Below are 23401 nucleotides of genomic sequence, written 5' to 3' on the forward strand. Positions count from 1 at the left end.
AGAGACTGAGAGGGGGCAGTTTGTCTAATGACACGGAGGTTGCAGAACAAAAATGCATTATGTTGGTTAACACAGATAAACCACCAGGTCTTAACAATATGGTGTCCTTGAAACCATTCTTAAAAGCTCGTCCACTTAAACATTGACTGTTAAGATTTTAGAACTTTAATGTATAATTTTATTTATTGTATTTATGTTCTGTCATTATGACATACTAAGTTTATGTATTTCTTATGTATATACATTTTTATATACATACATTTTTATCTACATATATACATGTACATTTTTTATATAGATTTTCTAGATATTTATATACATCATTTTTTCTTTTCTATATATTTTTATACACGCATGCATACATATTTATACTTGCATAGATACTGTTATATTTCAACATGCTTTTTCATACACATTATATTTTACATGGTGTTAGTGCACTATATATATTTATATCTATGTTGCATGTTATAGTTTGTTTTTAAAAAATGTATGCATAGTAGGGCATGGTTTTAGCAATTTTAATATAGGTTCATGGATTGGTGCTGGGCTGGGTGCCCTTGTGGGCCATTTTGAGCCTAACCGTTTGCCCCATGTGAGGGTCGAACCCTGCATGTTGTGTCTATAAGGTAAACACCTTAACCGTTATGCCGTTATTAACCATGACTCCTATACATAATGTGTTCTAATATTTATGAATTTTTGAACCAGATATATGCATATTCAAGATGTACTAGAGTGGACCAGGTTAAAGCATTTGTATTTGACATTGTATCTTTAAGACTTAATTGATAGCGCGTGCTGCTACTATATAAGGAATTAATTGTTTTTGTGAGTTGTCTGATGAAGGGGCACATCCCTGAAAGCGCTTACCTGTTTTATAATAAATTACCTAGCTGTAGTACAGTTGGTGTTTGTTTGCTACAGTAGCTAAATTTGTTGGCTTCACTTCGAAGTGTTTTTTTGATAAGACATATGTTTTACAAGACAGGAAAGACATCTATTCAAACAGCTAATTACATTATAATAGTTAGCACCACTGTGGCACAAAGGAATACATCTCCAATTGCGACCCAGATGACCAGAGTCAGATTAGCAACTTGTGTGCTTGGAGTGGATTGGGGAGCAGGAGATATTCAGCTTTTGCCAGTACACTTACCCGGTATGGGGAGGGGGGGGTGTTTGTTCCCTTGGTGTTTCCTTTGCAGGTCTGGGGTTGCAGGGGTGGATCCCAACAGCTGTAACATGCTTGTGGAAGGGATGTGGGCATAATTACCCAAGACAGGTTTCTGGTAGTTTTTGCAGGGTACATATGGGAACACACACACTTTTTTTGTTATGGGAGCACTGGTAGCACCAGCAGTGATGTTGCTCCTTACATCACCACCAATGGTTTGTGAGGTTGTCTGCTGTGTTGACAGACATGCCATAGACTGCATTTACCTGATTTTGGAACAGATGGACTCTATGATTTTCTCTGTGAAGTGGAGTAAATGGACAACACAGCAAATGGGTCATTTTGTTTAGTTACTTGAAGGTCAGAAGGCAGTGGAGCAGGAAAAAAAGTACACACAAGAAAACATGCCATGGATTCTTGAAGCTTTCTTTATATCTGCTTAGGTGTCTGTTATTACTACCCTTGCAGTCTTGTCTTTAGTCTCTTAAGAGCCTCCAGGGTATTCTCAGTGTTTATCTTTAAGTGTGGCAGCTTAGCTAAGACTGCAGGATACAAGAAATGTGTCCTGTTTTTATGACTAGATCTTTGCTGCAGCCTTCAGAGACCATCTTGTCCAGCATTACTTTCACTCCTTGGGAATGACTGTAAATTTAGTAGAGTCCACTTTTCAAATAATCCACAAGCTGACTTTCATAGGTATTTTTCCTCTAGGATATCGAGGGCATATTTATCTCTAAAGAGTATCCAAAACATGATGAAAATAGTATCTCTCTCCCTATCATGTCTCACAAGCAGTAATGTTCCTCTGAGTGCTGGGTCTCATAGCAGCGTCTATACATTGGATTTCACAATAGGGTCCACTTACTTGGCCTGTTGTGTCCACTGGACACAAGGGAACCACCTTTTCTTGTGGTCAGGTTGCGCAAGGATTGTAAACAACATGTGAATTATGGACTAATCTCTAGTATTGTCTTCTTTATGGCAGGCTGTTTTCCTTGTAGAGTTCCAATGGCACTGATCATAATTGACTCTCCCGTATTCTAGTGGGAAGGATTTCAGAGTGCAGGCTTTTCTAGGGGTTGTGATCAATGCGTGAAACTTACAGGTCACTGTCTTGGAGATGAGGGATGTCCTTCTGTGTCTGCAAGCCCTTCAGACTATATTTTTCTAGGGGACATCTGTCCATCCTTTTGGATGTTATGAAGATGGTTTGGGATTTTTCAATGGGGTAAACAATTTTCTTTTTTTTTTTCCTGCCCCTCGAGTGCCAGATATTTCTAGTGCTTTTTTGTCATTCCCTGACTCCGTGGTGAAAGTCTGTATGTGTAAGTGAAATCCTATTTTAGCATTTTCTGTATTTCTTATAATGAGATTCATCCAGGTGAATATATCCAAGGCCAAAGTAATAGTGATTGCATATGATGGCAAAAACAAACTGAATGTTCCTTGTGTTTCACTGTTACAGTCCTAACTGATGGGATTTCCTGCTGTGGAAGCCGTTGGATGGCTCAACTACAAGACATTTTCTCTCCCTTCAGGAGCTGGCAGATGTTCTGACTGACGTCAAAAAGTCCAGGCACAAAGGGAGTCATCCGGTACCATAATTTCAGTCCATCTTGCCATTGGAGCCTGAAGCAGAATGCTAGTCAGCATGTCGGCCAGTCTGCACCAGGGAAAGAAAACGTCTAAAGCTAAGTAACCTGTCGGGGAACTTTTCATGTGCTTCTTGGCTAATGTCAGAGAAAGTTAATTGTTTCTGCTGTGGCAATCTGCTACTGCATTGGGACTTTCACTCTTTTTGCATAGTTTATTTGGGCCCAGAACACGACATACCTGTCGGTCCTGTGCTGACTGTAACAGGATGATCCAGCGTAGAGCTTAGATTCTACCTAAGCACCTTTAGTGAGTTGTTCAGGACATTTCATATCATGTCTCCCACTGGTCGGGCCCAGGATGATCACCCAAATATAAGAAAAAGAAGCTTCCAAAGCATAGGGTACCAGATGACAATTGTTCATTGTCCACCAGTCCACTTAGGCTTATCATCAAAGAAGGCAAGATGCTTTTGCAGTACCCTCTGACTGAGGTTGTGGTGTATGCCTCTGCTGAGACCTGTTCTGAGCCGGGTATGCCTCCAGGTCCCTCTATTTCTGCACAGGCTGCAAGACTTGGCTCGTTGGTTAGGTCCAGAGCCTGTTTACAGGATCCAGCTTCTGATGACTGTTTTCCATCTGTTGAAGGGGAGACCAGAGTCCCCATTCATCAGGAGATCACCTCAGTTCACTGTCTATGGGATGCAGCTGCCTGTCAGCATCCCGGCCCTAGCACTGACATCACCATTAGGTCCATGCCTGAGGCCTCAAATAAAAAGACTGCAGCCAGCTTGCTCCAACCAAGGTCTGTTAGCTACCACGCCCAGATTAAGGACTATCAACAGGACCTGTTTAGGTTGGCTGAGGATTCGATTACTGTAGTCCAATCCAGACACCTTAGCCTCCATGGTTCTGCCCCTGAATCTTCTCCTGGTAAAAGAAAGAGTCCCCCCCCCCTCCAAGAGTCTTAAGATTCCTTGGATTCAGAGGATGACTCTGAGGAAGGTTTGCCTGCTGCTTACTATGGGGATTCAGACTCTGAGAACCTAGCCTCAGCTTCACCCCTTGAGGACATATCTTTTGGTGAGACACTGCTCACCTTGAGGAAACCCGTCGGATGGGAAGCTCAGGATTACCCTCAATCTAAGAAGAGAGGGTAAGGGAATTCCTAAAACTATCTTAAGCACAAACCTCTTGCAGTTTCTCCAGTCTTAGAGGTAATGGATGATGTCCTGTTGGACTCTTCCTTGCAGCTAGATTCTTGCACACCTGCTCCTTGAAAGGCAGACAAATTTAACAGAGTTATGGTTTTCCATAGGCACCTTTTTAAGAACCCTGCAGTGGATCCTGAAGTGGTGTCTTTGTGTCTTACCAGCTAGAGATATCACGTTTAAAAACACCCTGCCAACGGGCAAACAAAGTAGAGCTTTGGAGAGGTTTTGGAAGAAAGGTTACACTTGTGCTGTCATGTCCATAAGGGCCCTAAACTGGCAATTTCATATGGTCAGTTATCAGGAGACCCTCTTGGACCAGGTGAAGCAAAAATTGGTGGGTGTTGAAAATATGGCCATCTCCAAGGAACTGCTAGACTTATGCAGTTCTTGTTCTCAAGTTGCTAAGCACTCCTTGCAATATGGCTGTGCTGCTCTGGAAGCATCTAGCAGGGCAGCAGCTACAGGATCTGTTATTAAAAGACATGCTTGGCTGAGGGAGCATTCCCTCCATGAGCATGTAAAGTCAAGTCTTTTGGATCCTCCTCTGGACTAAGAGTACCTTTTTGGTTGTAAGGCTGATGCAGTCCTTAAAAAGATGGAGGATAATGCCAAGTCCATGCAGACTGTCAAGGTCTTTTTTCAGGTTCAACCTTCCTGCTTCAGCCTCCCAGCCAAAACCAAGACATAGGAGACCCAGAGGGGACAGGAATCAGAGGCAGTACTAGCAGCCTAAACTGTGGCAAGCTGACTTTAATAGATTTATGAGATCATGTCAACTGGTCCCAGCAGAGAGTAATCATGACTCATCCATGTTGTTCCCCTTCCCTCTCAAGGTCCTCCCCAACTTCCCTAGCCTCACTTCCCAGACTAGGAGCACTGCTCTCTCTCTACCCCCTAAAAATGGAAACTCGTTACCAGGGATCAGTGGGTGTTAAAAGTTTTATAAAAAAAAAAAAAAAAAAAAAAAAAAAAGGGATATAAACTTCATTTCAAGCAATCTCCAGCTCGTTCAGGCTTCCCAGAATTCCCCCAAATCAAAAGATAAAGGCCAAAAAACAAATTCAGTTACTGTGTACCTAAGGATGTTCTTCGTGTTGCCTCAGTTTTTCTTGCCCCAAATGTCAGGACCCCCCAAAAATAGGAAGCTATTAAATGGTGTGGAACACCTCCAGTGAAAAGTAAATACCCCTGCCATAAAAGATGGCCATAAATAGGATAGGTAAAAAGGATAGAGAAAGCCAGGGGGCTGGAGGGAGGAAAGCCAGGACTGCAACAGTGAATACACTCTAACATCTACATTTATGGTAAGTGTACACAACTGTACTATGTCCTTCATGTTTCACCATCATAGTCATCACACGTGGGTTGATTCCCAATGCTGAGGAAGGGTGGAGGTAGTCAAGAAGTGTTAGGACTGGCTAGCAGGCCTTGCAAAACTGCTGTAGCAAATCCAGTTGTGGATTTAGAGAAAATAGGCAAGTGGTAATGCTTGGTTAAGGTGTGTACAGAACTCCAGGTTGCAGCTTCCAAGATGCCCCTGGTAAGGGACTCCCCTGAGAAATGCGGTAGAGGTTGAAGTAGCCCTATTGGAATGAGTTGTGATCCCCTGTGGGGTAGATTTTTCCATGGTGCTTGTAGCAGAAATGGATACAGTGTGCTATCCATTAGGAAATGGTTTGCTTTGAAATGGCCTTGCCTTCTGCCCTGTAGTAAACTGACTAGCAGTTGGTCAGATTTTCTGAAAGGTTTCGTCCTGTCAAGGTAGAACCTGAGCTGTCTGTACATGTCCGAGTAGTACAGAATCCTATCCCCCTTATTCTGAGGATTAGGGAAAAAGGTTGGTAAATGGATAGATTGGTTTAAAGCCACACTGGATACCACCTTGGGCATAAAGGATGGGTCAGTGCTGAGGGAAACCCTGTCAGCATCGAAAATAATGAAGGTTTCCACAGCCATCAGTGCCTGTAACTCACTCTTCTTGCTGAAGTGATGACTAGAAGTAAGGCTGTTTTCCAAGAGAGGAATTTTAACTCTGCCGAAGCAGCAGGTTCAAAAGGGGGAAGCATGAGCTTCTCTAGTACAAAGTTGAGGTCCCAGGCTGGGGTGGGAGCTCTCCTAGGGGGCCTCAAGTTGTTGGCGCCTCTCAGGAACTGTTTGATGAGAGGGTGAGAAAATAGAGGTGGCTCAGTATTATAATGAGCTGAGATTGCAGAGGCATGAAACTTAAAGGATGAGAAGGATGGGCCTCTGTGGAGCAGCTCTGCTAGGTAATCAAGGATTTGAGGTAAGGTGGGCACGGCTGTGTCCTTTCCTTGAGACTGACTCCAAGAACAATATTTTTTCCACTTTTCAGCATAGAATTTCCTAGTACTAGGCCTTCTGGCCTCAAGGATGACGTCCAGCACCTGTTTGCTGAGGGTTGCTGGTGGTGTATTCAGGGGATAAGCCAGGTTGCAAGGTTTAGGGTTTGCAGCTTTGGATGTAAAATCTGTCCCTCCTGCTGAGACAGCAGGGAAGGTTGCTGGTGCCAGGGTGGCACTGCTGTTAGACTGCATAGGAGTGGGTACCAGTGCTGGCGTGGCCAGTCTGAGGCAGCAAGGATTGTCCTTGGCCTGTCTTGTCCTGTCTGATCTTGAGTAGAACTTTTGAGAGGAAGGGCAGAGGAGGAAAGGCATACATTGAGAGGTTTTCCCATGTGAAGGAAGGGTATCCACACCCCAGGCTCTGCTGCGAGGGTTCCTGGTACAAAATTTGCTCAATTGGTGGTTTTGGGGGGAGGCAAAGAGGCCCACCTCCAGTGTCCCCCACCTTTGGATTAGGAGTTTGAATGAGTTTGGCTCCAGTCTCCACTCGTGTGGGTCCAGTATATTTCTGTTCAAGTAATCTGCCAGTGAATTTTGTTTTCCTGGCAGGAATTGAGCTTGTAGGTGCACTTGGTTGCTCAAGGCTGTGTTCCACATTGCCATGGCTAACCTGCATAGAGCGTAGGAATGAGTTCCCCCCCTGCTTGTTTATGTACCACATAACTGTGCTGTTGTCTGTCTTTATCAGGGGCTGTCCTGGAAGGATAAGATGTTTGAAGGCTGTCAGAGCGTTCTGTACAGCTAGCATCTCTTTTTGATTTATATGCAGGAGAATTTGTCCTGGGCTCCATTTACCTTGAATGCATTTGCCTGCCACGTGAGCCCCCCATGCATAGTCTGATGCATCTGTTGTCAGGGTTTGGGCGGCTAGTGGTTGAGTGAAAGGGAGTCTCTTGTGGTTGCATGCTTCTGCCTACCAAAGGAACTCTGCCCTTAGACAAGATATGATGGGAATCGCTGTTTCCAGGTCATGAGAATGTTGACACCAAAGACTTTAAGTACCACTGAAGTTTCCTCATATGCAGTCTTGCATATGGAATTAGCAGAATGCATGAGGCCATGAACCCTAGGGCTTGCAGTATTTTCCTTGCAGATAGCTGGGTTTTTGTGGCCATTAGTTTGAAGTAGTTTGTCAAATAGGCCTGTTTTTCTGAAGTGAGGAATGCCATCTGGGAAGTTGTGTTCAAGCTTGCTCTCAGGAATACAGGTTTTTGACTGGGCACCAGTTGTGATTTCTTTTCGTTGATGGTGTACCCCAGTGAAGTTAGGAGTCTTTTCACAAATGCCAGGTGCTGTAGTAGTAATTCCTGACTGTCTGCCTGAAATCAGGCAATTGTCAAAGTATGGATAAATTTGAATATTTCTCTGCTTGCAAAATGCAGTGGCTGGAGCCAGGCACTTTGTGAATAATCTGAGCGCAGTAGATAAGCCAAAGGGAAGTTCAGAGAACTGATGGTGCATAAAGCCTGCCCTGAAACGGAGATATTTCCTGCAAAACTCCCTTATGGGGATGTGCAGATGAGCTTCTTTTAAGTTTAGTGTGACTAACCAGGAATCCTTGGCTAGCATAGGAAGAAGCTGTTGCAGTGTAAGCATTTTGAATCTTAGGACCACCAGAAAGGTGTTGAGGGTTGATAGGTCCAGGATAGGGCACCAAGAGCCATCTTTTATGGGCACCAGGAACAGTCTGGAGTAGAAACCCTGTTCTCTTTGTTCTGCTGGAACAGATCGAATAGCCCTAATATTGAGAAGGGAAAGTACTTGCTTTTGGGCCTCTGTCCACTGGTTTGGAGGAAGGTCTGGCAACCCGATTGGGGTTGGCAGCGAGCGGAAGTAGAATCTGTATCCCTGGAGTACAATGTTTAGAACCCATTGGTCCTGTGTAATGGTTTCTTGCATGATAGGCAAGCTTTCCTCCTAGGGTTGCAAGTACATGGGCATGGCTGGGAAGGAGAATTGACAAGTCATTGTGAACTTTTATCTTAAGGGGCGGCTTGCCACTCCCTGTTTTTGAGGTGGGAGCACTCCATTGTTTAGATTTTTGCATACCCTGAGACTGTAGTCTTGGTGGTCTGTTTCCCCTGGGTTTGGACTGAGAAAGCCTGGGAGAGACTGGAAAGGACCAGTTTTTAGAAGGCCAATGCCTACTGAATCTAGGTGGCTGCATGTGTAAGAAATCTTTGATAGTTTGCATAGATTTAGCTTTTTCCTCCATCTTTTTAAGAACTTCTTTTGTGCCCAACAAACAATCCTGATTTAATGGAGCATCTAGTAATTTTGCCCTGCAAGATGCTTCTAAGGCATCAAACCCACACTGCAAAGTATGTTTACTAACTTGGTTTGCAGAATGCATTAGCTCTTGTAAATCTTTATTTTCTGCACAATCAGGGAGTTCAGTTCCATAATATGTTGTGGTACTTCAACATGTGAAACTGGCAGTTCAAAGCCCTGATGGCAAGAGTTGCAGAGGTATATACCTTCTTACCCCATCTGTCTAAAGCTCTAGAAACCTTGTCTGAAGGGGTAGGGTTTTTGGCTGTAATAGCCTTAATGCCTTTAGGTCCCTGGGAAATGGTCTCTGGATCTGCAGTAGGATTCTTAAAGAGAAATTTGTGAGAGTTAGGTACTCTGCAGTACCCGGCAGGTTTTCTAGAGGCTGGTGGTAAAGTGTCAGGAGTAAGACTGGATTCCATGAAGACATCATCTACAATATCCAGGACAGGGGTTATAGCTAGAGGCCTGGTGCTGAGGCAAATCTAAAAATTCTCAGTCTCTTTTTGGACTGAGGGTAGTCTTGGCATTCCCAGCGGAAATGTTCTCTTAAGGTATGCAAGGTTTCACCAAAAGAAAACTCTTCTGGAGGGGAGGCAGGGGGAATGGAATCCTCTGCATCTGAATCCTCATAGGTAGATAGGGGTATGTCCTGGTAATCAGAAGGATCTCTGAAGAAGACTCCTGGTCTGTAGAATCGGAAGGGAATTCAATTCTTTGTCTTTTTGGGGGGGGGGGCTGGCTTCCCCTAATTAGAGTAATAAGGTCTTCCGCCATTCTAAGCATTTGTTTCTGTGGCATGGGAGCTTGAGCATGTGCTTTGGTCATCTGTTTTCTAGGTGTAGTGCGAACTCTGGGCTTGAGCAACTCTGTAGTTTTAGCCAAAAACGAAGTTGTTGGGTTAATACAAACATCGGTAGGTCGGAATACACCCTCAGAAAGTGGTGTCTGCACAGTGGCCCCGGACCCATCCAAGGTAGAAACATCCTCAGGTTCCATAGTCAAAGAAGCATCTCGTGGCATACCGGACTCTGAATGGGTCTCAGCAGAGGCCTGCGAATATGTAGAAGTGGGTATCAGGGGCTGAGAAGGCACCTCACTGAGTACTGGCGGACTGGCGACTAGCTTAACGGAAGCTTCCATAGGGTTGCCACCTTTTCAAATGGGCAAAGTGGGACATTTTTGGTACAAACATCAAATTTCACAGGCTGACACATACCCACGGTCAGTACAAAAGTTAGAACTTAAATTTATTGCCTAAATAAAAGCTTATTCTTGTAGCATTTTAGTTGCTTTTTCTGTTTCTTATAACATTTAGGTATGTTAGATACAGAATAACTGTTTTATGCAACTATTACATAAAATATAGGAAATAATTTTGTCCTAAAATCTCAGGACATTTGCCATTTTTACAATTTTTTGTCAGGACACAACTGCCCAAAGAGGGACTGTCCCTCGCAAAGTGGGACAGGTGGTAACCCATCATCGGCAGTTTTGGATCTATGCGATCTGTCTTTATCCTTATGTTTTTTCGGAAGATTGGTAGTCGGATGGCTTATCAAAGCCATTTCGGAATATGGAGAATGAGAGTGAAAGAATTTAGCAACAAAGATAGCCCAACGACGAATAGTTTGGGCGTTGAGGCTCAAAACCAGCAGCGAGAGACGTCGTGGTCTGGGCCTTAACAGGTTATGCAGTAAGAATGAAAATCTCTGTGAGGTATTTGCTTTCCACAGGCAAGACAATTGTTAACTTTTTCTGACATCAGTTAATGCAAGAAAAAAGGATCCCAACAGTGTACTTGGCTTTAGAAGACTTCAGGTTCGAAACTCGTAAAACGAAAATTTCAGGTAGCGGCCGACCAGCACTTGCGAACTGCTTCTGCTTCGGGCTCCTAGACTGCAAGAAAGACTGATGTAATGGTGTTGGCTGCATGTTTTATACCCCTGACGCCCGAACATCATGGAAGAAGAGACCGCATCCATCGCAGAAATCCCAAGACTCTGGTATTCGGGCCGACTGAGGGCTACCTGCAGGCAGATAACCCAAGTGTGATGACTGCAACAGTGAATACACTCTAACATCTACAATTTATGGTAAGTGTACACAACTGAAATTTCTTTGGAATCAACACACAAAAGATTAGAGGGAAAGGGATTTTACTCAAGGCTGTTTCTAGTCCTATAAAAGGAAGATACTTGGAGACCTATCCTGGATCTCTCAAAGCTCAATAGATTCTTGCAGATAACAAAATTAAAAATGCTAACTCTTCAAAAGCTCTTGCCCATGATTGCGCCCAATGCCTACATGGTTACTCTAGTTGTAAAAGACTCTTCTGTTCAGATTCCCATAGAAAGAACTTACAGGAGGTTCTTGCGCTTCAGAGCAGATGCAAAGCATTACAAGTTTTGTGCTCTGCTTTTGACATTTATTCTGCTGCCATGGTGTTCACAAAATGTCTTGCTCCAGTGATGGCCTTTTGCAGGTCAAAGGGCATTCAGATTTAGTCCTGCCTTATTGAAGCAATGAATCTGGAAACACTCACATTGGATTTGCAATGCATCCAAAAACCTGTAGCAGTTTGGGGTTCCCAGTCAATATCCAAAAGTGTCATAGACCATCCCCTCGAACAGGATTGTGTCTGGAGGCTTTGTTGGACTCCTCTCTTCAAAAAGCTTTTCTTTTCTCCAAAGAAAATAACCTAACATATTAAAACTCAGAAAAAATAGGATGCTAACTAAAACAAACCACACACTGGAGCCAGAATAAATTTAGCGCTTTTGTCCCGTTTATTACAGAACTTCTTCAGAATTACACATTACTTCTAAACACATTACTTCTAAAAAACTTCTACAGTGACCACCTCACTGCCAGGGAGTTCCTTGGAGCCTTGGGTTACATGCCATCTTGCTTCCTTATGATCCCCCTTACCAGACTTCATATACAGTGGTAACTCCGAAATGTTCCAGTCTCCCAGTCCCAGAACTTCAGGATGAAGCTTCTCACTTTTCTCAGGAAAGAGTTTGCCTGGTGGGCATGTGCCTGCTCCCTAAATCCAGAATTCCCCTTCAGGATAAATCCTCAGAACCAAACATTGACCACCGATGCCTCAGGCATAACCGGGGGAGCACACTACAATAACTCATGGAAACATAAATGTAAAAAAATTGTTTTTCAGTCCAAAAAAGGCATGATTGTTTTCAAAGACCAGAGGAAACCAGGTGCTCTCCTAATAAAGACAGAGAGTACCACAGTTACATGGTACATAAATAAGCAAAGGGGGGACTTGCTGTTACCCTCTTTGTTGCCTAGCCGTGGATCTTTGGCAAACTACAAACTTTTTAGGTCTGCACCTCAAGGCTCAGTATGTACCAGGAGAAAGAAATCAACTGGCAGTTCACGTAAGCAGAAGTCTTTCAGACCCTCATGAGTTGCAATTGCATCGGGTAGTTTTTCTCAGCATAGCCTGGAATAGACTCTTTGCCACAAAAGAAAATTCTCACTTGGAAAAATTTTGCTTGAGGGCCAAAACCAAGTTGACTTGGAGGACATATGCCTTTTCCTTCCCTTGAAGAGGTGTATTCCTCTATGCTTTCACTCAATTACCCTTACTCCCTGGGAGATTTTGAAAATAATGGAGGAAGGACCAAAGGTCATTGTAATAGCCCCAAATTGTCCAAGGCAGCACTGGTATCCTCTAATGCTCAGTCTCAGCAAGAAGGAACCATGGCTGCTGGCCCAGTGAGCGGATCTGTTGAAAGAGAGCAAAGGCACCATCATACACTGCAACCTGAACACACTCAAATTGACCGCTTTGGATGATATTTTAACCCTCATGGTTGAGGACATCCATTGACAAACAGGCCCTGAATATTCTAAAAGAAGCCAGGAAACTTGGTTACATGAAAATCTTCCACAGCTGAATGGAAGAGATTTACTATATGGTGCATACAAAAGGGACAGCCCTGTCCACCCTTGGGTTCCTCTTATCCACCCACAGTTATTAGAGCTTTTTGTCAAAGGGCTTTCTCACTCTTATATGAGGCTGAAATGGCTGAACTATGAATCTTATCTGCCATTTCAGCCTTTTCCTGCCCACTCATGAAATAGTTCCTGAGAGGGGTTATTTACATTATATCCCTGAAAAAAGCTTCTCCTCTGTGGGATCTCAGTTCCATTTTGAAGAAGGTCACCCTCCCCCTTTTTGAGCCAGCTGCCTCCGCTGACGTCTAGTTCTTTTAAAGTGTATAAAACGCTTTTTGTTTAATAAAATCTAAATTCTTCAGATGCAAACATTCAAGGTACAAGTTTTTGTTAAATAAAATAACAGGAAGTGCTTCAGCCAGTAAGCTCACATGCTGTGATGACATCAGCAACAATAGTTAACCCTTCCTGTTCTACACAGTATGAAAATATACTGTTTAAAACTATAAAACAATGCTGACATCCATAAAAAAGGACCATTGAAGCAAGTACTTGGTCCTCTCTGCATACCTGTAGAGCTGGGTTTACCACTGCAGTTTTGCAGGGCATCCTATCCTCTCCATACAGTTCTCCATACACCCTCTTCTGAGCTTTGGGAGTCATTGCATCAGTTAGGACTGCAGTAGTGAAACATGAAGAACGTAATATATTTGTGTAAATTTATCATAAATGTAGGTGTTGGAGTGTGTTCACTAATGCAGTATTCTTTGCATCCCTCCTTCCCCTCTTGCCCCAATGTTTGGGGTGGGCATTTTCCTCTCTAGATCCTGGTTGTTTCCCCTCCTCTGTTCAGATTAGGCTCAGTGTTACACTGTGTAATATCCTGGGGCTAAGGCCCTTGACTTTAGGGACCAGCTAGAGGCTCCTTTCTGATGGGGGCAAGAAAGAATTGAAGTTATGGCACAGTGTGACTCCCTTAATACCTGGATGTCTTGACATTGGTCAGTGCATCTGCTGGCTCTTGGAGGGGGAGGAAATTCTCTAGTAATCCCATCAATTAGGACTGCAACAGTGAATACACTTGAACATGTACATTTATGGTAGGTTTACCCAACTGTACTTTCTCCTTATTTCAGCTTTACTTGTATATGTTTTTGCGCAGGCTTTATTCCATGCAAGAAGCTCCTCACTTGCCTTTCAGGAAAATCTATCTTGGTTCTGTGTCTGAGTTTAACAGCTTTACTGCTTTGTTTCTGTTTAGGTCTGAGGGGCTTTCCAGCAAAGATTGATTATATTTTTTCTCCAAGGCCTTCCACTCATACTTCTTACAGGAACAGACTGAAAACGGTGCCCTTATTAGCAGAGGAATTTGACCCAGATTCCTTTTGGCCTCATTTCCTCAAATTTACTATACTTCCTGAAGTCATTGCCTTTGGTCGTGGTTATTCTTTGGTCTGTAAGCACATGGAAACAAGTCTCCAACTTTCATGTTTGTGAAGATTTCATTTCTTTATTTTCATGTAGTAGTTTTAAAAGACTTTCTAAGAGGTACATTTCATTTGAATATTGTGCTGCAAGTTGTAGAGCTGGCACTTCATGTTAACATTTTCATTTTTAGTAATTCTTTCTGCATGCTTTTAGGCCCCACTACTCTTACTCTGATAATGCAACCCTCCATACTGGGAACATACTTGATAAATTATAGTGCAAGGCAAACCATCTGTAGGGGATGCCATCCAGGCAACTGTGTGGATTTATTTTGCCCCTGCTTAAATCTGACATTTAGCCCACTCCTTTGGTGGCATGTGGTCTAATTCTTGACACAGCTACATCTGTCTTACCCCAAAGACCGGGCCCCTGTGCTGTTTTATGATGCCCTTTCTGCTAGTCCCTGTGCCAGCAATTGTACAATGCATGCTCCCAGAGCAGCTCACTTCATCTAGTAAGTAAGCTATTGTGGTGTTTTCTGGTATGGCATAATCCCACCCCCTGGTGGCAACATGAGCACTTGCATCACTAAAGGGAGGATTTATTGTCCTCTGACATTACAAATATGTATGCTCCTTTACATGCAGTGAGAGAAGCTACCATTATTGGTTTGGGTTAGTCACACCCTGTATCCCCCTATTCATAGGATTCTTGCTTTCTTCTTAAGATCTCTGTGTAGCACCAGAGCAGTAGTTGTGCTGGCTGTGAACCACTGCACCCTCCCCCCAGGGTGTCCGAGCTGTAGTCTTTCATTTCGTATCCTGCCATGAGCCTTCCAGCGTCTGAGCTGCTATTTCATATCTGGTCTTCTGGGTTGTACTCCATGTGTATTTTTCTGAACCACAGATCTGGGGCTACTTTGTGAAAGAAATGCATTCCTCCCTTTTTGAATTCATGAATTTCAGGCTTGTTTTCTAGAAAATGTTCCTGATGGCTGTCGCATCCTCTGATAGATTATCTGAATTGTAAGCACTCTGTTAATATCTTACTTGAAATTTCTTAAGGAGAGAGTTTCCTTTAGGATCATTTAAATCAAAATGTAGTCGGGCAGTTTAAAGGCATGTGGCTGGGGGACTTACAATTACTAACACACCTGTGGCTGCATGTGAGTGGAAGCATACACACAGATGTGTATGATACTAAGTGAGTACAGTACTCTGTGAATACAGCTCTATTTATCAGCAAAGATCACTAGATTTGTTTTGTTTTACAAGACAGTGAGAAGATGAGAGTTTTGAAATAGTGCCTTTCTAATTGGGTTTCTAATTGCATTTTTTTTGTTTATCTAAACATAGTAAATCTTTGCAGTTAACTCCTAAATCATATTCTACTAGGGCTTGACTGTGCATTACCTTTACAGTATGTAATGCGGGACTTTATGGGCACTTAATTATAGTGCTGTATTTGCGAAGTGGTCCACTGCAGTAACCATTCCAGCCTTCTCTTTCCTGCAAAATGATGTGTTTCTCATGAGGATTTTTTTGGGGGGGTAAAGCAGTGCCTTGGTGGGAATAGAGTTCAGAGGTGACACCCTGTCCAAGTTTTACATACTGAGCTGTATTGAACCCCTTTGCATCTGTCCTCTTGAGGTAATGCAGATGTTTTTCTCAGACAATTACTGTTGGGAAAAGTAACTGCAACTTCTGCCCTTCTCCTACATTTCAACAAAGTATAAGTATACCCATCGTTCCACTGCACTTACTTTTTGTTTTGTGGAAGTCTGGCATTACCAGCTCATCATGCAACAGTTGTCAGTTTTTGTAGCCCATCTCCATGGCATAAAGGGCTAAAGCCCTGAACATGACTCATTTAACTCCTAAGTATTGATTTAGGCTCTCAGGCACTGGAGGACCTGGTTAGGGGAGAGTAGTAATGGGCAGCCAACGTTGGCTTCCCCTTCCTGGGTATTTGTTCCTGTCTGCTATTCGGACACTGGCAACCAGAGGCTTGCAGTCAACAAAAGGCATATGGCTGGGTGACTTACGGTTATTTATTTATTTTTATTATTTTACATTTGTTGACCGGGTTTGTCTGACTGAGCTTACTAGCCCTTTTTCAGCAGAGGCCCATGGAGAAAAGCTCCAACTAAATATACAAGAGACATTTACATAGTGATTTTATGAAATAAGCAGTAGTAACAAGAAAAAGAAATAAAAATACAATACAAAACATTTGAACAGAATACACTGTCAGATTACATACAGCTTGCAAACAGAACAGTAGACTAAATTCATCAAAAAACATAGAATTTTGTTGTTATTTTTGTAAGGGAGATCTGGAAGAATTTATGGTTAAACTTTGCCTAAGAAGAAGAATACAGTGACAGGCCCATTGACTTTGTAGGGTATTCTTTGGTAGCAGATTTAAATATTTTTAGTTGCTTATATGATCATATTTCAAGTGGGAGGGAGTTCCAAGCTTTGGTAGGATTATAGCTGTAGAGGTTACATCCATATTTAGTTTTAGGTTTGTGAGTTGATAGAAGGTCTTGGGTTGTCAGTTAAGATTACTAACACACCTATGTCTGCATGTGAGTGGAAGCATATACACAGATTGTGTGTGTGTGTGTGTGTGTGTGTGTGTGTGTGTGTGTGTGTGTGTGTGTGTGTGTGTGTGTGCGTGTGTGTGTGTGTGTGTGTGTGTGTGTGTGTCTGTATAACTAGACACACAGTACCCACACCTCTTCCTGTGGTAATCCTCCTTAGCATGTGAGTGGATGCGTGTACACACATGATGTAAGTGTTTATGTTGGCTCATACCTCCCAGAAGCAGGGTTAAGGTCCATTCAAACACATTCGGCTTGTGTCAGTAGGTGCTTGCCAGGGCACAAAAAATTCACCATGATTGCCAGTGTGACAACCATTCCTGTTGACTTTCCCCTTCTTTTTGAGTATACGCAGTGCAAAGATACAAGGGAGTGAATGAGCTCAAGAGTGATGAGAAGTAGCTTTATTAACACTAAATGTGGAGAGAACAGCATCCAGAAAACAAATCTGACATGTTTTTCCTCAAGACTCAGATTTCTGAAGAAGTCTGCCTATGGTAAAATGACAAAGCTGCAACACGTCATTTTTGACAAGTTGATCATGATCTTATCTCATCTTTCCCCTTTGTTGTGCAACATGACATTTGTTTATGTAGGATGGTGGGTCACCCAGGGCAGACTTTTCTTGCAGAAAGCACAATGAAAAAATCATTGTGATGAGTCATTAGGAAGTTGGCCTTTTAGCATGGCAGGCATACATTTTGTATACCTTGCTACCATTGGGACATGGATATTTTTAGCATTCGTAGGAGAAAATAGATTTTATGGAACTGAAAGATAAAGTAGTGACTGAGCTTTAGTTAACACTCAGGGTGCTGGAAGAGCTGTGTCTCAGGGGTACCATGTGTAGCTAGTGTCGGCTTACCCATCAATAACAAAAATGGCAGCAATGCACTCACCAAAATGCAATAACTAAGTAAAGTGTGCTGGAAGAAATGGGAAGAAACTCCAAAAGCATAAAATCAGAAGTTGAATGTTCTACACCTCGCATGCAATTCATTTAACCCCGTAACAATAAATACAGCATTTTCATCAAACACTCCAGATTTCATCAGAACTGTAGCGCCAACACCAGAGCTTAAATAGTGTCGGACATTTACATACTTAATCAACCAACCAATCAAAGCAGCTAATAAATTAAAGGAAACTTTCAAAAATCAACCCTGTTGCTTTATACTCCTTATGCAAATATTCAATATTCATGCATTACACAGGAGGGAAAAAAATGATTGGCTTAAAAAATGTATAAAATTCTATATATTAAAAATGTGTGGTTCTGTTACCTAATGAGATATAAATATTTGTTGAGATTGTAAGTATTTCTTAAGATCTGAATGAGTTTTGTAGTTTTTTGAAAAATAAAGAAAAAATGTATGAATATATTAAAACTTCCATAGGACAATATTTAATTACAATTTTAGTCTGTAACTTAGCTGCCTTTAACTTTTAAAATGGTTGTAATTTAAACTCTTTAATTCCTGGGGGTTGGCATTTGATCTCATTTGCCAACAAAGTTCACCAAGCTCCAACTTAGTTTCCCAACTACCCTCCAATATCAAAGTTAACTGTATCTAAAACAGCACATTTAAAATTAATGAAGTTGTTCTAGTAAAGATTGCTTTTATGGAGCATTATTTATATTCTGATGCTTTATATCATATTTATGCACATATATTTTCTTGTTTAGTCTTCTCTCAGTTTTACCAATGTAAAAGGCTGTACATGATGAACACTTGGCTAAATACACTTCCCTCTGAGAAATGCAATTCCCATGCCTCAATTTAATTATATTTTCATTGTTACAACGCACTTGAGTTTTGGTACCCCCAAGTACCTTTTCTACTCTCCAATAAACATTTAGTATTTTTACAGGTCTTCTATATAAATTGTGCTTTTGTTTTACAATAGTTGCCAATAAATCATTCACATTTAAGTTATTCTAGTTTCTTTTGACAATATTTTGAACTCATTTTTTAAACACCTTTATTGAATTCTACTTGTGACATAGACATATTTGCATTTATATAAAGGTGATCAAACTGCATTAAGTCGAAATTAACGCGCATTATGCTTCACATATATTGCTGTATATCATATAACCTAAACAACCTTACATAAATTATTCAATTCCTGCCCCCCCCTTTCAAACAAGAAACAGCTTTATTAAACCATCACCTGCAACATAAGCAATCATACATTTATATAAATGAAAACAAACCACACTGACACAATCCTTGTTGCAAGCATTTTACATCACAAACCATGCTGGCACACTCCCATTTGCAAACATTATACAGCACTTATAATCTACCCAGTCATTTTCAGTCAAATATTTCATAGCTCATTTAAGTCCTGCCTTCTTTTAAACCTCATTCTTCCTCTGTATGTATTGTTTCAACAATTCTCATTTTTTTCTATACAGTTTGCTCCTACCATTTTAAAGATCTCAATTCCAGTTGTTTTATCTCTGTTAACTATTTCTTGTATAGTTGTTTTAGATTTTGATTATGATTTTCAAGTAATTGCTTTTTTGACAGCCAGCATAATTACAGACAACAAGGCTTTACCATTATGTAGGCAATTCAGATTCTGTGTCATATCTCAGAAAAATCATCTCCCTCGTCACACCAATGTGCCCACCCAGCATCTCCGATAGTGCATCCTGCAGGGAATCCTTAAAGTCCACCAACTCACTGCACTCCCAGAAAATATGTTCCCAATTACATCCTTCTTCCCTGTCGTACCTCCACCATTTGCTGTCTACCTGAGGAAAAATTCTCTGGGGACTGCTTGGGGTATAAAATATCTATGTAAACATTTCCAAGGAAAACTCCTGCCTGAATCTTCTACATTTTTCTGTGTATTTGGGAGAAATACATATATCCTCCCATTGTTTCTTTGTGAATTGATTATCCATTCTCCCTTACCAATCCTTTCTAACTTCCTTGGATTGATTCTTATAGTTCTCATGCAATATTTTATATGCCCTACTAATTATTCTTTTTTTAATGGCAGCTTCTGTTATAGATTCTGCTAAACTCTACCAGAAATAGGAGGTCCTAAATGAAAGACCAGCACTGGTAGAGTTTTTAGTAGAATATGTTGAACCTCTTGTGTTTTATTAGAGTATTTTAAAACTAATGCTCTTTTATAATTATCAACCCCACCTACTATATTGGGTTTTTCAGTTCTAGTAGTGTCAAAACCACTACCCAAAAGGAGTTTATAATTGATACCCCATCCTTGAATTATTTTGAGTATAATATTAACCAATTTTATTTAAAATAAAAAACCCTTGGGATAACCTGTTACTAAAAACATTCCACTTCTTCTTCTTCTTCTTTCGGCTTTTCCCAGTTTGGGGTCGCCACAGCGGATCACCTTGTCCGCACATTGAATGGCAGTGGAGTTTTACGGTGTCGAGTTGCCAGCCCGGCGCCCAACCTTCCACAGAAGGCACACACACACACACCTAGGGCCAATTTTAGAGTGTCCAATCCACCTGCAGCATGTCTTTGGGATGTGGGAGGAAACCGGAGCACCCGGAGGAAACCCACGCAACCACAGGGAGGACATGCAGACTCCGCACAGAAGGCACCCCAGCCGAGGATCGAACCGGAGAACCTCTTGCTGTGAGGCAGCAATGCTAACCACTGTACCACCGTGGCCGCCCTCTAAAAACATTCCACTAAATTTTCCAATTTCAGTAATTAAAATACCAGTTTTGGAACTCATTTTTGAAACCCTTGTACATTGTCCTTTAACTATACTCTTTCTGCAGGGAAAAGGATGGCAACTATTAATGCAAATAGGTGTTACTGAAATGTGTTTCCTATGAATGTTTGTTACAGATCCTTGGTCTTCTGAAGTGATAGTAGTATCTAAATAGTTTATAGCTTCATTACTACACAAGTAAACATTAAAAAATAATAGTATTGTTAAAAAAATCAATTAAAAATATAGGTTTAAGTTTCCAATCTATATATGTAGCTAGGGGATATATTTTGCACCCTCAAGCTGCTACTGTAGGTCTAAAAGGGGGAACCAGGACATTTTTGTGGACTTTAGGTGTCCCAAAAAATAGTAGGTGTTTTAGGAGATGGTATAGATAAAAATTCAAACCAGTCTTTGATCAAAATTCCTTACATTAATACATCATTAAGGAAAAGGTAAATTTTTCTACAAGCAATATTAACTTAATAGACACCCTCTCATAACTCATCGTGTAGTATATTATACATTTTCCCAGTATAATGAATAGTAGTTTCTTCCAGCACACTTTATTCAGTTATTGGCTTACCCATCCCTGAAGGAGCTAACACCATTTGAGGAAGGTTTAAGTGTGCACATAGTAAAGTACTAGGTTTTAAAGTCATCATCTTCTGTCGGCTGTTCAGTTACGGGTCGCAACAGCAGATCATCTGTTTCCATTTCTTCCTGTCCTCTGCATCTTGCTCTGTCACACCAACCACCTGCATGTCCTGTCTCACCACATCTATAAACCTTATCTTAGGCCTTGCTCTCTTCCTGTTACCTGGTAGCTTCATCCTTAGCATCTTTTTCCCAATATACTCAGCATCCCTCCTCAGCACATGTCCAAACCAGCGTAATCGTGCCTCTCTGGCTTTGTCTCCAAACCTTCCAGCCCAGGCTGACCATCTAATATACTTATTCCTGATCCTGTCCACCCTCATCACACCCAGTGCAAATCTTAACATCTTTAACTCTGCCACATCCAGCTCTAACTCCTGCCTTTTTGTCAATGCCACTGTCTCCAACCCATATAACATATCTGGTCTCACTACCCTCTTGTAGACCTTTCCTTTCACTCTTACTGGTACTCGTCTGTCATAAATCACTCCTGATACTCTCTTCTCCACCCACTCCATCCTGCCTGTACTCTCTTCTTCACCTCTCTTCCACACTCACCATTACTCTGAACTATTGATCCCAAGTATTTAAACTCATCCACCTTCGCCACCTCTACTCCTTGCATCCTCACCATTCCTCTATCCTCCCTCTCATTCACACACATATATTCTGTCTTAGTCCTGCTGACCTTCATTCCTCTTCTCTCTAGAGCATATCTCCATCTCTCCAGGGTCACCTCCACCTGTTCCCTACTTTCACTACAGATCACAATGTCATCTGCAAACATCATAGTCCACGGGACTCCTGTATGATCTTGTGTGTCAACCTGTCCATCACCATTGCAAATAAGAAGGGGCTCAGAGCTGATCCTTGATGTAATCCCACCTCCACCGTAAACCCATCCGTCAATCCCACCGCAAACCTCACCGCTGTCACACTACCCTCGTACATATCCTGTACCACTTTTGCATGCTTCTCTGACACTCCCGACTTCCTCATACAATACCACAAGTCCTCTCTAGACACCCTATCATATGCTTTCTCTAAGTGTACAAAAACACAATGCAACTCCTTCTGACCTTCTCCGTACTTCTCCATACTTCTCCAGCAACACTCTCAGAGCAAACATCGCATCTGTAGTGCTCTTTCCCGGCATGAAACCATACTGCTGATCACTAATCATCACGTCCATTCTTAACCTAGCTTCCACTACTCTTTCCCATAACTTCATGCATCATGATGAAAATTTTGAGGAACATATTGAAAAGTAGTTAGCCTTCATGACTTCATTGGTTTTGGTGAGCTGCCAAGACCATGATTTTTGTCTGACTTCCCACCCAAAATGATCTATTATTGTGTGATCAGTGTCGCATGAAATTGCTAAATAATTTTCATATTTCTGCAAACTTCTGGCATACTCTTGTCTACAGTGTGTTTTTGGAAATGAGTTTCTCATATTCAAGAGGTGTTTTTAACTAGTGAAAAAATGGAATTGTTTATAGGTCCGAAGAGATGACATTTTGGATGTTTTCCTTTTTTTTTTTAAATCTTGAGTTGGTTACTTACCACAGATTGAGAGCATTTTCATCATATGACCTTGTTTCAGGAGCAGAAATTGAAAGATTTTAATTTTCACACAGCAGAACTTTTTCATACTATGAAGCCGGCCATTAGTACTTGGACCTTTCACTGTTTCTGCTCACAAGATATTGCCATGAAAACATTTGCATTTATAGATAAACATCAGAGCAGTGTAACCAATAACATATTAACTTTTTTGGTACAATACATGTCAGAGTATTCAGTTTGGATTTAATGATTATTTCTAAAAATTACATTTATGGAGTGGGAACTTTGTGAAAATTTCCATTACTTCTAATTTTAGTAATTCCTGCAATCTACATAATGCTGTATAGTGTTGTACTGTAATTGTGTAGCAGTAAAGAAGGTTTAATAGGATTAGCAAAATAAATTATGCCAGTATGGATACCTATCAAGTGAAATAGAGAGCTTTTTAATGTACATGGATATGCTTTAAAACATTGGCTTTCACTTAACTTTTTCTGAATAATTGCATAACTACTTTTATAAAGCAGAGTCTGAAGATGAGTTGTACAGTAAAATGGGTGAGAAATGTATTTATGATATGGTCAAAAGGTGTACTATAATGATGAATGCTACTGAAGCAACTTTTATGTAGTTGCTACCTCATTCGACAAACATGTTGTATATAGTAATAACATATTCTTCATGCTGTATTAAAACGGCTGTGTTTTCTTTTTCAGATCCCTTAATATTTGGCTATGTCATTCATATTTGATTGGATATACACTAGTTTTAGTAATGTACTGCAGTTTTTGGGTAAGTGTTCACAGAATTTTTTTGAGACTGTGTTTGGTTTAATCAGTTTGCTTCACACCATTAAGTTTGCTGTTTGAACATTGGAATAGGCATTT

General features: G+C 41.3%; 1 protein-coding gene across 2 annotated transcripts in view; it reads left to right on the forward strand.

Moving 5' to 3' along the window:
* Positions 1-23401, forward strand: part of SAR1B (secretion associated Ras related GTPase 1B) — a 654985-nt gene that overhangs the window by 265914 nt on the left and 365670 nt on the right. For both annotated transcript variants that reach the window (XM_044069235.1, XM_044069236.1), the window contains exon 2: positions 23231-23306. In XM_044069235.1, the coding sequence (XP_043925170.1) occupies positions 23249-23306 (58 nt within the window). In that variant the 5' untranslated portion in view covers positions 23231-23248. The remainder of the gene's footprint in view (positions 1-23230; positions 23307-23401) is intronic.

The sequence above is a fragment of the Protopterus annectens genome, chromosome 4.part0 (genome assembly GCF_019279795.1).
Source record: "Protopterus annectens isolate FY-2018-M chromosome 4.part0, PAN1.0, whole genome shotgun sequence".
Classification (NCBI taxonomy): Eukaryota; Metazoa; Chordata; order Ceratodontiformes; family Protopteridae; genus Protopterus; species Protopterus annectens.